At 55.6% G+C, this 13,025-nt stretch overlaps 1 protein-coding gene across 1 annotated transcript; it reads left to right on the top strand.

Moving 5' to 3' along the window:
* The first annotated feature begins 444 nt into the window (after positions 1-444).
* SLC34A1 (solute carrier family 34 member 1) lies at positions 445-11,721 on the top strand. The gene is made up of 12 exons (XM_067730148.1): positions 445-553; positions 702-851; positions 937-1,065; positions 1,319-1,462; positions 2,404-2,515; positions 2,639-2,834; positions 2,918-3,013; positions 8,455-8,524; positions 8,806-8,973; positions 10,217-10,333; positions 10,434-10,558; positions 11,218-11,721. Exons 1-12 carry the CDS (start codon positions 445-447, stop codon positions 11,719-11,721), a joined length of 1,920 nt encoding a protein of 639 aa, XP_067586249.1.
* Positions 11,722-13,025: the final 1,304 nt, after the last annotated feature.

Here is a 13,025-nt window from a genome sequence, read left to right as displayed (position 1 = left end):
TCTGTCATTAGAACACTTGCTCCCATTGCCATGTTCCATCTATTTGAGGGATTATTTCATTGACATCTGATTCTCCACTAGACTTTGAGCTTCCTGGGGGAAGGAGCTGCATCTGTACTTAGCCAGCTGTACCCCAGCATCAAGCTCAGTGCCTTAGATAGAGTAGATGCTCAATAAATACTTGCTGAATGAATGAGTGAATGAATCCCCAAATCTGTGCTGAGACCTGAGTGTGCAGCTCTGGGTGTGTGTGTGTGGGGTTGGAGGGTGAGCTTCGCTGGAGGTATGTTTGTGATCACACACCATGGGTGTTTGCGCACGTGAGTGTATGGGTGTGGCTGTGGAGGGATGGGTGTGTGAGTGTGTGTGAGTTTCCAGGACACAGCAGTTCTCACTCAGTGTTGCTGTGCCCCTGATGTGCAGGGCCCACAGTGTGTACCCAGGATGATGTCCTACGGAGAGAGGCTGGAGAGCCGGGCTGTCTCCCCACTCCCAGTCTGTGGGGGGCACATGACGTGTGGGGCGGCGTTTGCCTATGTGCCCAGCCCACAGGGTGAGTGCTGCTCCCACCCCTGGACCCTGCTTGCCCTCAGTTGCCCACGTCCTGCCCCGGTGGGGAGGCCTCCACCCCTCTGCCCACCCCTCCCAACCTCCCCAGGACCTGGGGCCTCAGGGAACTGCTGACCAGCCTCGCTCCCCAGTCCTGCACAGGATTCCAGGGACCTCAGCCTATGCCTTCCCCAGCCTGGGCCCCATGGCCCTCGCCGAGCAAGGCTGCCCCTACGGAGAGGTTCTGGAGCACCATGACCCGCTGCCTGCCAAGCTGGCCCAGGAGGATGAGCAGAAGCCAGGTGGGCCTGGGTCGGGGTGGCAGGGGTGTCGGCAGTCACTGGCAGAGCCCTCCAGCCACTGTGCTCATGACTGGCCCCTCTCCAGAGCCTGGGTTGGCCCAGAAGCTGTGCCGGGCTGGCTTGACGCTCCTCAAGGTACCACTGATGCTCGTCTTCCTCTACCTCTTCGTCTGCTCCCTGGACGTGCTCAGCTCAGCCTTCCAGCTGGCCGGAGGTAGGGGAACAGAACCAGAGGAATTATAGAAACAGAACCTGCAGGAGATATATAGAGATCTATGATTTATTGCAAGGAATTGGCTTACGTGATTGTGAAGCACGCTGGGCCTCTTGGGCAGAAGCCAATACTGCAGTGCACAGGTGGAATTTCTCCTTCCCCAGGGAAGCCTCAGGGGAGAGGTAGGGCGGAGGGGAGGGGACCAGGGAAGGGTTTTGAAGGGTCTCGGACAACGCTGGCTCATGCTCCCCAGGGAAGGTGGCTGGCGACATCTTCAAGGACAATGCCATCCTGTCCAACCCGGTGGCGGCGCTGGTGGTGGGGATCCTCGTGACCGTGCTGGTGCAGAGCTCCAGCACCTCCACATCCATCGTGGTCAGCATGGTCTCCTCTGGCTGTGAGTAAGCCCACCAGGGCCAGGGAAGGAGTTGGGGGCTGGGATGCTGGACGCGCGGCTGGGGTGGGAAGAGCAGGAGTGGGGGCAGGGGCCGCGGGCAATGGGCAGCTCTGGTGTCTCCCACTCTGTTCTCCAAAGCATGGCCTGGAGTCTCAGCCAGGAGGGGCGCCCCAGGAGCTGGGAAGGGTGGCAACTAGGGAGTACAGCCTCAGGAAGGCTCACCTTCATGTCACCACACAGTCACTCATTCCATCAATCAAGGGAACAGAACCAGAGGAATTAGAGAAACAGAACCTGCGTGAGATATATAGAGATCTATAATTTATTGCAAAGAATTGGCTTACGTGATTGTGAGGCAGGCTGGGCCTCTTGGGCAGAAGCCAATACTGCAGTGCATAGGTGGAATTTCTTCTTCCCCAGGGAAGCTTCAGTTTTGCTCTTAGGGCCTTTAATCTCATGAGATGAGGCCCACCCAGATTATTGAGGTTAATCTTTTCTCAAGGTCAATTGATGGTTGAGGCAAATCCATCCACAAAACACCTTCACAGCAACATCTAGGTTAGTGTTGGACTGAATAACTGGGTACTAGCCAAGCTGACACATGAAAGTGACATCACACTTGTGTACACATGTGCACACACAAGCACAGAGACACATTTGAATTTAGGACCCGTGCCCTCGTGGACATGCACCCACACACTCGTTCACATATACACAGGTGCAGTACACATATGTGAACATCAGTTCACATGTACGCACACATGTAAACACACAGCATGTGCCCCCATGTACCTGTGATGCTGAGGCCGAGCAGAGTCAGCAGCATGGCAGGAATGCCTGCTGGGGGCTGGGATGAGGGCAGTGGGTCTGACAGGAGAGGTTGTGGGGCAGGAGCTGGGTGGCCCTTATCCAGTTAGTTAAGAGGCGCCCTCTTCTACCAGTGCTGGAGGTAAGCTCTGCCATCCCCATCATCATGGGCTCCAACATCGGCACCTCCGTCACCAACACCATCGTGGCCCTGATGCAGGCGGGGGACAGGACTGACTTCCGGCGGTGAGGGGGTGGAGCAGTGAGGGGCCTGTCCTTGTCGGGGGAGGGTGGTCCCAGACACCAGGAGCCCCCAGTCTGAGTGCATCCTGGCTCCAGCCTGCCCTGCAACGTGGCCTCCCTGCCCAGGGCTTTCGCGGGGGCCACAGTGCACGACTGCTTTAACTGGCTGTCAGTTCTGGTCCTGCTACCCCTGGAGGCTGCCACCGGGTACCTGCACCACATCACTCGACTTGTGGTGGCCTCCTTCAACATCCGCGGCGGCCACGATGCCCCTGACCTGCTCAAGATCATCACAGAGCCCTTCACTAAGCTCATCATTCAGGTGGAGGCAGGGCTGTCATGGGGTGGGGGCTGGGGGACTGTAGGACCCCACCCTCACTCCCCCCTCCCACACCTTACCCACAGCTGGACAAGTCCGTGATTACCAGCATTGCCACGGGGGATGAGTCCCTGAGAAATCACAGTCTCATCCGGATCTGGTGCCACCCAAACCCCATGGAGGTGAGTCCCAGGTCTGGCTTCAGTGAGAAGACTCCTTCTCCAGACAGCTGACTGCCAGTGTCGTCTGTTCAAAAGCTCTATGTAGACCTAGGGGATCATTTACCCTGGGAGGACAAACATGGGGCACTTTTGCGGTGATACTGTGCCTAGGGCAGATGTTGCTACACCCTGCCAGCCTCACACCAGCTTCAGGCAGCCATTGCCAATCAATTAGAGTTAGCATGTCATCGATCCAGCCCAGAGATTGGTTCTCAAAGTGTGGACCAGTGGCACACATACCACCTGGGAACCCATTAGAGATGCAAACTATCCGGCCCTTTCCTAGACCCACTAAATCAGAAAAAAACAGGTGGAGCCCAGCAGCCTACATTTCAACAAGCCCTCTAGGCCTGTTCCATGCTCAAGTTGAAGAACCACTGATATGGCTCAACCCTGTCATTTCATAGGTAGAGAAATTGGCTCCAAGGGGCTAAGAAACTCTCCAGAGCTTGTCCTACCGCTTCAGGGCCCCAAGCGCAGGTCTTGCAATCTAGGGCTCTCTCTTCTCCCGGGTGCCAGGGGGGTTAACGACTCACTTCTGCCGTGTTTGGGGGCCCAGGTAATGTGCGGAGGTGGGCGGGGAGAGAGTGCTATAAGGATGCCTGGGAAAAATAGGACCAACAGGAAACTGGTCCAGGAGCAGGACAAGTGGGCCATGGAGACCTCACTGGAGACACAACAGCCACTTGTACTGATATTGGGCTCCTTCCCCTGGAGACTCCCATAGGCCGGTGTCCCTTTGTCCTGCTGCACTCTTCCTGCTGCTTTCTGGCTTCTAATGCCTGGAATGAGGCTCCGTTTGGATCAGTTGGACAATCATGGACCAGCCATTACACCAGGCTAACATGGAAGCTAACTATTAGCACACTTTCTCACTCAGCCATAAAAAGGAAAATGCTTCATCAAAACCATAATCCACAGTATTTGCTCCCCCTTGATTATGACATACAAGAAGTAACACCATTTAGAATGAAAGACAAGGAAACCGGAAGCCCAGCACACCCTCTTCACTTGCTACTTGATGTTCCCAGACTTTATCCCAGTGTGAACAGAGAACATTCTTTCAACTGGCCCTGCAAGGTTCCTTTGCATCTGAGTGGCACACAGCTCCAGCTCAGTCCTTCTGAGTGTTCAAGGCAGTTTGACATCAAAAAGCCCATGCAGACAGCTTTCACGCTGGCTTTGTGACCCCTCTAACACATCTCTCCTTCTCGTGAGCACTCTGGGCCCTCTCCAAGCTCTCTGAATGGCCAAAATCCCCTCTGCTTCACAGCAAAACCTGAAAGAGACCAAAGTCACACACTTTGAACTTCACAGAAAGCAAGCTGTGGAAGGGAGCTCCTCAGCCGTGGCGATTCTCGAGTCCTCTGAAATCCCTGCTGCCTGCCTGCAGCTGCATTCACCTGGTCTCCCCTTGAAGGATGCACCGGCAAATGTAGCTCTCACCCAATGGAATCCTCAGTGATGCTGGTCCTGAGGCCAAGGGACTGGAAGCAACCCACCCAAGTTCACTGGGCTGGGGCTGTCCTCACTGGTTCCTCCGCTGAGCCTGCTACCACTCGCCTGAGCACTGTTTTCTCGTCCCAGCTCTCCCGGGAAACCTTCCCTTGAGAGCAGGGTCCAGACTGGATTTCCTTGGCTTGGAGAGTAGCTGGGGGTGGGATGTGAGCTCCCTGTTCTGGCCCTCTCTCTGGGACAGTCCCCTTTAGAAAGTGGCTCACTCAGCCACGTGCACTGGCAGCTCCTGCACTGAAGACTCACGTTTTTCCTCTGGCCACCGAGTCTCCTGTGGCCCCTTCCAACCTGTTCTCATTGCTTCCAGCTTTCACCAAGCTAGGCCCAACCTCGCCTAAGCCAGCCTCCAGGGCACCTATGTGACTGACAGTCTGGGGTTTTCCAGATGGTGAAAGAAAAACCAGAGGCAGTGTTTGTTAGCATCCTAACAATTCTTGATGTTCCAGGGTCCTGACACTGTCCTGGGAATTACCTTCTTGTGTGGTCACAGTGTGGATTGTCAACCCTATGTACCTGGTTTAAACCAGCTTCTTTTGAGGACTTGCATCCTGGGAGACAGGGATTGTCACAACCCCATTTTAAACAGGTTCAGACAGGCTTGTCCAAGTCTATGTGATTGAGGTAGGACAAAAATCCTGGTGGAATCTGGAGCCCACACTCTTGACTCTCCATTTCGCTGTCCCTTCCAGATGTATATCCCACCATAGGTATCCATTTCCCACTCTGCCTATCAGGCGTGAATGCCACCAGGTGACCACAGCCACTTGAGAACCTCCAGGGGTGGTAGGTGTGGCCGTAAAAAAAATCAATTCTCCTCTTTGCCACCAGATGGCGCTGCTAGCAGAGCACTCACGGTCTGCTTCCAGAAAAGCAAAGACCCTAAAACACCTCTTCTCCTGGAGGGGAGACTACTGCGCACACCCACATCCTGCACGGTTTTCCCCAGGGGAAGGATTCTTGGAGCCCACATCCCTCTGTGAGTTTAATCATATGCTTCAGTTCCCAGAGGTGTCTCCTGAATTTGGGTTGTCTCTGCAAGCACATAAATCCCAAACTCTTTCTTCCCAGATTCCTCACAACTAGCCCCTGGGGAGAAGTGGGCAGCATTATGGACCTCATGCTTCAGACAAAGAAACTGAGGCTTAGAGAGGTTATGTGTTTTGTCCAGTGTCACACAGCAGGGAGTGCTCAGCTGGGGTTGAGCCCAGGGCTAAGGCACCCCCTCCACATGCCCCTCCCTCTCCTCCACCCCCACCTACCCCAGGCCCAGGAGGGATGGGCATATCCTGGGGCTATGCCCCAGACCCTGGGCCTGGCAGCTCTTTATCTAGGCTGGAGCTCCCACCTTCCCCTCTGCTGGCCAGGGAAACCCCAGGGCCTGCTCCTTCCCCTCCCGTCTCTGCCCACCCAGCCTGGCAATGCAGTTGACCCCCTCTCTGCCACTCTTGCTGCCTCCACACTCCTCTCTTGCACTTTAGGGTCTCTGGACTGGCCCTTTGAGCTCAGCCAGGGCCACATAACCCCAGGCAGGAAGGTCAAGTTTCCAAACCTCAGAAGTCCTAGCCCCCAGCCTTGCCCTGCCCCGACATTGTCAGCACTGAGTGGGACCCCAGTGGAGCTCCTCTCCTCCTCTTCCAGCCTCCCCAGGTCCCAGAGAACCCTCCCCCAAGAGACCCCTAGACCCAGTGCAGTGCAGGATGGTCCACCAAGTTCCTTCCCAGCAGGGCCAGGATCTTCAGGCATGTCTGCAGGAGCCATTGATCCTGACCTAGGAAGTCAACCCGTACTCATACACCATGTGATACTAGATAGGCCCAGGGAAGGAGGGGGTCTAATCCTTATTTGGAGGCACAATTTATCGAAGGCTTGTCATGATCTAAGCCCTGTCGTGAGTGCTTCACACATATTTCCTCCTGTAACCTTTGCAACAGCTCTTTTCTTTTCCTGCTTTAGAGAAAACAGGCTCAGTGAGGCGGCATGACTTGCACAAGGTAGCTGAGATAAAAGCAGGATTTGAACTCAGATCTGCCAGACAGCAAACACCCGGCTGTCTCCCAGTTACCACCACTTTCCCAGACGGCTTTTCCAATCAAGCCCATCAGAGACTATTTTCTCCTGGTTTCTCGGCCTGCAATTCTGGCCCAGGCTTGAGGATGCCCCAGGGCCCTGGTATGGCCAACTGGGTACACAGAGGAGCACGCTGCCCCCCTCAAGGGAGTACATGCCATTAAAATAAACCCTGATTTAAAGTCAGGTGCCATAAATGGTTCTTATCTCTAACACACATTTTTTTTTAAATGACACAGATTAGAATAAAACATAAAGGAGCTGTAAATCCAAGTGCCAGCACCACGCCTGAGCCCTTACCCTCAGCACCCAGGAAGGTCAGAGGGGTGTGAGATGGAGACCCCACAGGGGGAATGGGACCAGGGTCCATATCAGCTCCCAGAGGAGGCAGATGGTGGTGACGGGGAGAAGCTGTGACTCTTTCATTTTGCCTGGGGCCCAAGGAGTAAGGGCCCCTTTCTGCCGCTCAAGTCCTCCTTTGTGACATGGCTTCTTCCTAGCCAAGCCTGGCCCACTCTCTACTTTCACTGATGGGACCCTGGGGGAAAGGTAAGGAGCCCAGGTTGCATTTTTAAAAAGAACTCCTTAGGGAATTCCCTGGCAGTCCAGTGGTTAGGACCCCACGCTTTCACTGCTAGGGGCCTGGGTTTGATCCCTGGTCGGGGAACTGAGATCCCACAGGCTGTGCCAAGGAAAAGAAAAAAACTCCTTAACCCAAGAAGGCTACGAATGAGTGGTTCCAGACTGGCCAGACTGGCCTTCACAGAATTGTAAAGTATGTCTTAAAGTGGTTGCCAACATTTACAGATTGGGAGATTTTATCTAAACCTTCAGAGTTGTGGTTTCTCTTGTAGAATCAGGCTCTTTGGCTAAGCTGGGCTAAATCCCTGGACAGTGACAGTGTCCTGGAGCTGAGTAGCTGCTGCCCCTTTAGGCCCAGGACACTCCCCACCACCCCCACACAAGGCTGAGCCCCTCACTTAGGCTACCTGCTTGTCCTGGGCCTTCTGATTTAAGGGCCCTCTCCAGGAACCCCCTCCTCTTCACCGATAGTAGGTGGGGGAGGGAAGAGATGTTGGTCCTGGGCCCTCTGCTCCACCCCCTCCAGATAAGGAATTGAGCAAGAGGAAAACAGAACGTGGGCTACGTGCCTGAGGGGAGAGGACAGGGCAAGGATGCTGGTGAAGAGGAGGCCCTGAGACAGGGATTGATAATAAAAGATGGGGAAGGGAGAGTTTTCAGAAGAAGTGGGCCATGGTCAGCAGCCTCCAATGCCAAGGAGAGGTAGAAGAAAACATGGACAAGACACCATCAGATCAGGAAGCCCCTGCGGGCCCCCGTGAGAGCCAGATCAGTGGGTTGATGGGGCTGAATATTCTGAGGGCCGACTACAGCCAGATTCTCCTGTGGCAGATATTTTCAACTCCATTTCATCATTGGAGGAAACAGACTCAGAGAGGGCAAGCAAAGCATTCAGGGGCATGTAGTCAAGAGGACCATCTGGGGCTTCCCTGGTGGCGCAGTGGTTGAGAGTCCGCCTGCCAATGCAGGGGACACAGGTTTGTGCCCCGGTCCGGGAAGATCCCACATGCCACGGAGCGGCTGGGCCCGTGAGCCATGGCCGCTGAGCCTGTGTGTCTGGAGCCTGTGCTCCGCAATGGGAGAGGCCACAACAGTGAGCAGCCCGCGTACCGCAAAAAAAAAAAAAAAGAGGACCATCTGTATCCCCTCCATCCCCCATCTCTCCCTAACCCCTACCTTAGCCCCCATCCCAGGCTGCATTTTCCTGAATTCTCTAAGTCACTCTCCTCTTAATCTAGGTTCCCTCCCGCAGGCCCAGGGCAGAGGCCAGTACCAGCCGGATGCTCGGAAATGCCACCATGGAGAAATGTGAGTACCTGCAGCGTGGGAGATGTCTGGCATGGCAGGGCAGAGTCTGGCAGAGGCAGAGCCATCTCCCACCTGGCCACTGCTGCTTCCAGCCCCAGAAGGACAGCTGTCAGCCAGCCCAGCTCTTGGGCTTGGGTCTGGCCCTGCTCTAGAGGTTGAAGAGACATGAGGCAAGGCCTTTGGCTCTGAGCCCAAGAGGGTGGCAAAGGTTGGGGGCTAGGAGCTGGATTGAGGGGGTCAGCTCTCAGAAGCTTGATACCACTACCACCACCCTCCCGCAGGCAGCCACATTTTCGTGGACACAGGCCTGCCTGACCTGGCTGTGGGGCTTATTCTGCTGGCTGGCTCCCTGGTGCTCCTGTGCACATGCCTCATCCTCCTCGTCAAGATGCTCAACTCTCTGCTCAAGGGCCAGGTGGCCAAGGTCATTCAGATGATTATCAACACTGGTGAGCCTCGAGCAGTGGGTGGGCAGGCCCCAGGATGGGCCCTTCTGGATCTTGCTGAGTCCTGCCACTGCCTTGGTGTGTGATCTGGGTAAAGCCCTACCATCTCTGAGCCTCAGTTTCCCCATGTGAACAAAGAAGAGATTGGACGAGGTGATTTTTGAGGCCCCTGAGGTGCTGACAGCTGGGGATCTGTGGCTGCTTCCGGCTGTGGTTCCATTCTAGCAGGTGGCTCCAAAGAGATTCTCAGAGGCCATTGTTTGATTCAGTTAATAGTCATTAAGCCCCTACTGTATGCCAAGCATGGCCTGGTGCCAGGGATACAGAGGTGAGCCACACAGAGATGGCTCCTGCCCTCAGGGGGCTCACAGCCCAGAGGGAGAGACAAGCAATAAAAAAGTGATCGAGGGGGGATAAATTCAGACAGAGCAGTAACTGCCAAGGAGAAAGCAAAACACAGCAAATAGAATATGGAAGAGGCTGCTTTTGATGGGTGGTCAGTGGCTTCTGTGCAGAGGTGACATTTGAGCAGGGACCTAAATGTGGAGCAGTCAGATGTGGCTGAAGAGCTTTTCAGGTGGAGGGAACCTACCCGAAAGTGCAAAGGCTCCAAGGCAGGACTCAGCTGGGCAGGACTGTGGCACAAAAAGGTGGCCAGCAGTGTGGTGGGAGCTCAGTGAGGTGGAGAGAGGTAGGGAGAGGTCAGCGAGGTAACAGGGACAGAGCAGGTCCCAGGCTGCACTCAGAGCCTAGACTTTATCCAGGCTAATAGGGGCACTTGGGGGTTTGGGCAGGGCAGTGATACCATCTGACTTTCATTTAAGCCTCATTTTGAGCTTTTGGGACACTGCCTGGCACTGGCAAAGGCAGCATGACAAACGCCGGAATAAGGGGCATCCATGGATCTATGGGAGCTCAGAGGAGGGAGAAGCAAAGTCTGCCCAGGGGCTGGGGTCAGGGAGAGCTTTCCAGTGGCAGTGATATCCACGCTGAGTCCCGAGGATGAATATTTAGGAGTGAGGAGGATGTCCCAGGCAGAGGGAACAAGGGAGCAAAAGCATGATAGAAGCAGGCTGAGAAGGGCCTTTAATCCAAGATCAAAGAGGACCAGGAAAAGCCACCGCAGTCGAGCAGGGGACTGACAAGGTCCCACTTGGAAGCTGACATGGATTCCTCCTCCCAAAGGAAAGTCCCCGCCCCCTCCCAATGCCCTCCCACTGACCCTACTGGGACCGTTTGCTCGCAGACTTTCCCACCCCCTTCACCTGGGCCACAGGCTACTTTGCCATGGTGGTGGGCGCTGGCATGACCTTCGTTGTCCAAAGCAGTTCTGTATTCACCTCGGCCATCACCCCACTCATCGGTAAGTCCCTACGCCGAGGCAGGGTCAGGTGGGGCAGGGCTGACAGGAAAAGGGCTGAAGGAAGGAGCTGGGGAGACCATGTCCTCTCCTCTACCCCCAGGCCTGGGTGTGATCAGCCTTGAGCGCGCCTACCCACTCACACTGGGCGCCAACATCGGCACCACCACCACGGCCATCCTGGCTGCACTGGCCAGCCCCCGGGAGAAGCTGTCCAGTGCTTTCCAGGTGCGCTTGGGAGAGTAACCCTGGCCAGAGGCAGGACAGGGCTAGGACTGGTGCCTGGAGCCTGACCCAACGTAGGACAACACGTACAAATTAGTTTTTGACTGCCTACTACGGGCCACCTGCTATGCCAGACTCTATGGGAACCATACGGGCAAAGTATACCTGGTGCTGCCCTCAAGACCTTAGTGTCTAACAGGGGAGAGACATTACTGAGAGCCACACCAATCAAACAAGAGTGAGAGGGATTTGTACTCTGAGGAAGGGGTGCTGGCTCAGTTTGGGGGATCAAGGACTGGGGGGGCAGACAGCAAAGGGGTTGCTGTTCTAGGAGCAAAGGAGTAACTGATAAGCCAGGATGTTGCCCACTCAGAAGGCCAGAGCTCCTGAGCCAGAAACTGATGTGAATCTTTTAGCTACTGGATCTGGGCAGGATCTGCTGGGGAATTCCTGAGAGGGAGATCAGTGGGGGAAATGTGGAGAGTTCAGGGCAGCAGTTATTTACCTACTGGTCCTGAAGTGTTTCAGTATTTTACTGGGGGAATGTCAGCCCTAAGTGCTGACTTTCCTGCTGCCCAGACCCTGTAGGGCCACTGTTATCTATCCTGACTCAGGAGCTGGCACCCCTGCCCACCTCCACCCCTCCGCCCTCTCCCCTGCAGATTGCCCTCTGCCACTTCTTCTTCAACATCTCAGGCATCCTGCTGTGGTACCCAGTGCCCTGCACGCGCCTGCCCATCCGCATGGCCAAGGCGTTGGGCAAACGCACTGCGAAGTACCGCTGGTTCGCCGTCCTCTACCTCCTCCTGTGCTTCCTGCTGCTGCCGTCGCTGGTGTTTGGCATCTCCATGGCAGGCTGGCAGGCCATGGTAGGTGTGGGCACACCCTTTGGGGCCCTGCTGGCCTTCGTGGTACTTGTCAGCATGCTGCAGAGTCGCAGCCCCGGGCGCCTGCCCAAGTGGCTGCAGACATGGGACTTCCTGCCCCACTGGATGCACTCCCTGCAGCCCCTGGACCACCTCATCACCCGCGCTACCTTGTGCTGTGCCAGGCCCGAGCCCCGCTCACCCCCGCTGCCTGCCAGGGTCTTCCTGGAGGAGCTGCCCCCTGCCACACCCTCCCCCCGCCTCGCGATGCCCAATCACCACAACGCCACCCGTCTCTAGGCTCCAGCCCAGACTGCTGCCTGGAGTCAGGAAATGCCTGTGCCTGGTGCCCGGGGTAGAAGGGCAGAGGGGTGTGTCTGTGTACTCTGGGCATGCACCTGTCCTTGCACAGGTCCTCAGAGGTCTGGGCTTTTGTAACTGAGAGACAGTGTTATGTGCACATGTGGGCATGTTGGGGTGAGCCTGTGTGACAGCCTGCATATGCGTACTGATGCACCTGGGGGTGGAGTGAGGGGGTGCGTGCCAACTGCATGTTACTTGGGTATGGTTTGAGTCCTTTGCACATGTGTTTGGAGACCTGCACTGTGTCCTTGTGCACACACAACTCTGACTGGGCTGGGTGGGAGTAAGGGTGAGTCTGAGTTCATGACCTACAGCTGTTTGCTCGCACACAGATGTGGGAGCCTGAGTCGCTGGCTGAATTCTCGCCCCCTCCCTGCCACCTTCCTTCCTCCATGATACCATTCTCCTCATCCTCACCCAGGTTTTCTGTATCATTGTTATAACCCTCTTCCCCAACACTGTTTGATTTAAAAAAAAAAAAAAGAAATGAAATTCTCATTGTGCACTTGGAAGTCTGCTTGCTCTCCATCTAGGGGGGAGGAGAGACCATGGTTTGGGGTTCAGCAGTACTATCTCCCCTCCCAAAGAGAGCCTGTTGTGCCCTATCTGCCTCTTGCTCACCCACCTCATTGCCTCCCTCCCTCCCTCTCTCTGGGATAAAAATCAGTTCTCCAGAAAACAAGTGATAAATGGGGGCCTGTCAGGGCCACTCGGGGAAGGAGAGGCAGGGTGGAGATGGGCAAGAGAGGTCATGCCCTGGACCCCAGTGCACAGGGCGCAGAAACTAGCCACTCTCCCTCCCACCTTTATCCTCTACTTTTGGGCAATAAACCAGCCTTCATTTAAACCCACCCAAGTTTTTCAATTCCTCCTCCTCCATAGGGCCCCCTGAGCTGAGGCCTGCAGAGGGAGGGTCAAGGGGTGGGGGGGGGTGCTAAAGTTCCTCCCTCTAGTCCAGGGACATATCCAGGGCCTTTGGACCCCAAGGAGGCAGGAACGCTGTGGGGCCCCAGACCTAGTTGTGATGGTCTGCAACATGTGCCTCCCCACCCCCACCTCTGTCCCCTATGAAGTATGTGCAGGGAGATGCAAGGGCCTGCAAGCCCTAGAGCTGCTTTCCAGGCTACCAGCCCCACCATCACCCACTCACAACCCTCACTAGTGCTTCCTCTTGCCATGTGGAGGGGGTGAGAAGTATCCTGGCCTCCAACTTAGTGAGTGTTGTGGGAGGGTGGGGACGG

This window comes from Pseudorca crassidens, chromosome 3 (genome assembly GCF_039906515.1).
Source record: "Pseudorca crassidens isolate mPseCra1 chromosome 3, mPseCra1.hap1, whole genome shotgun sequence".
Taxonomy (NCBI): domain Eukaryota; kingdom Metazoa; phylum Chordata; class Mammalia; order Artiodactyla; family Delphinidae; genus Pseudorca; species Pseudorca crassidens.
Note: the sequence above shows the minus strand (reverse complement) of the source record. Positions and strands in the feature narration are given on the sequence as shown.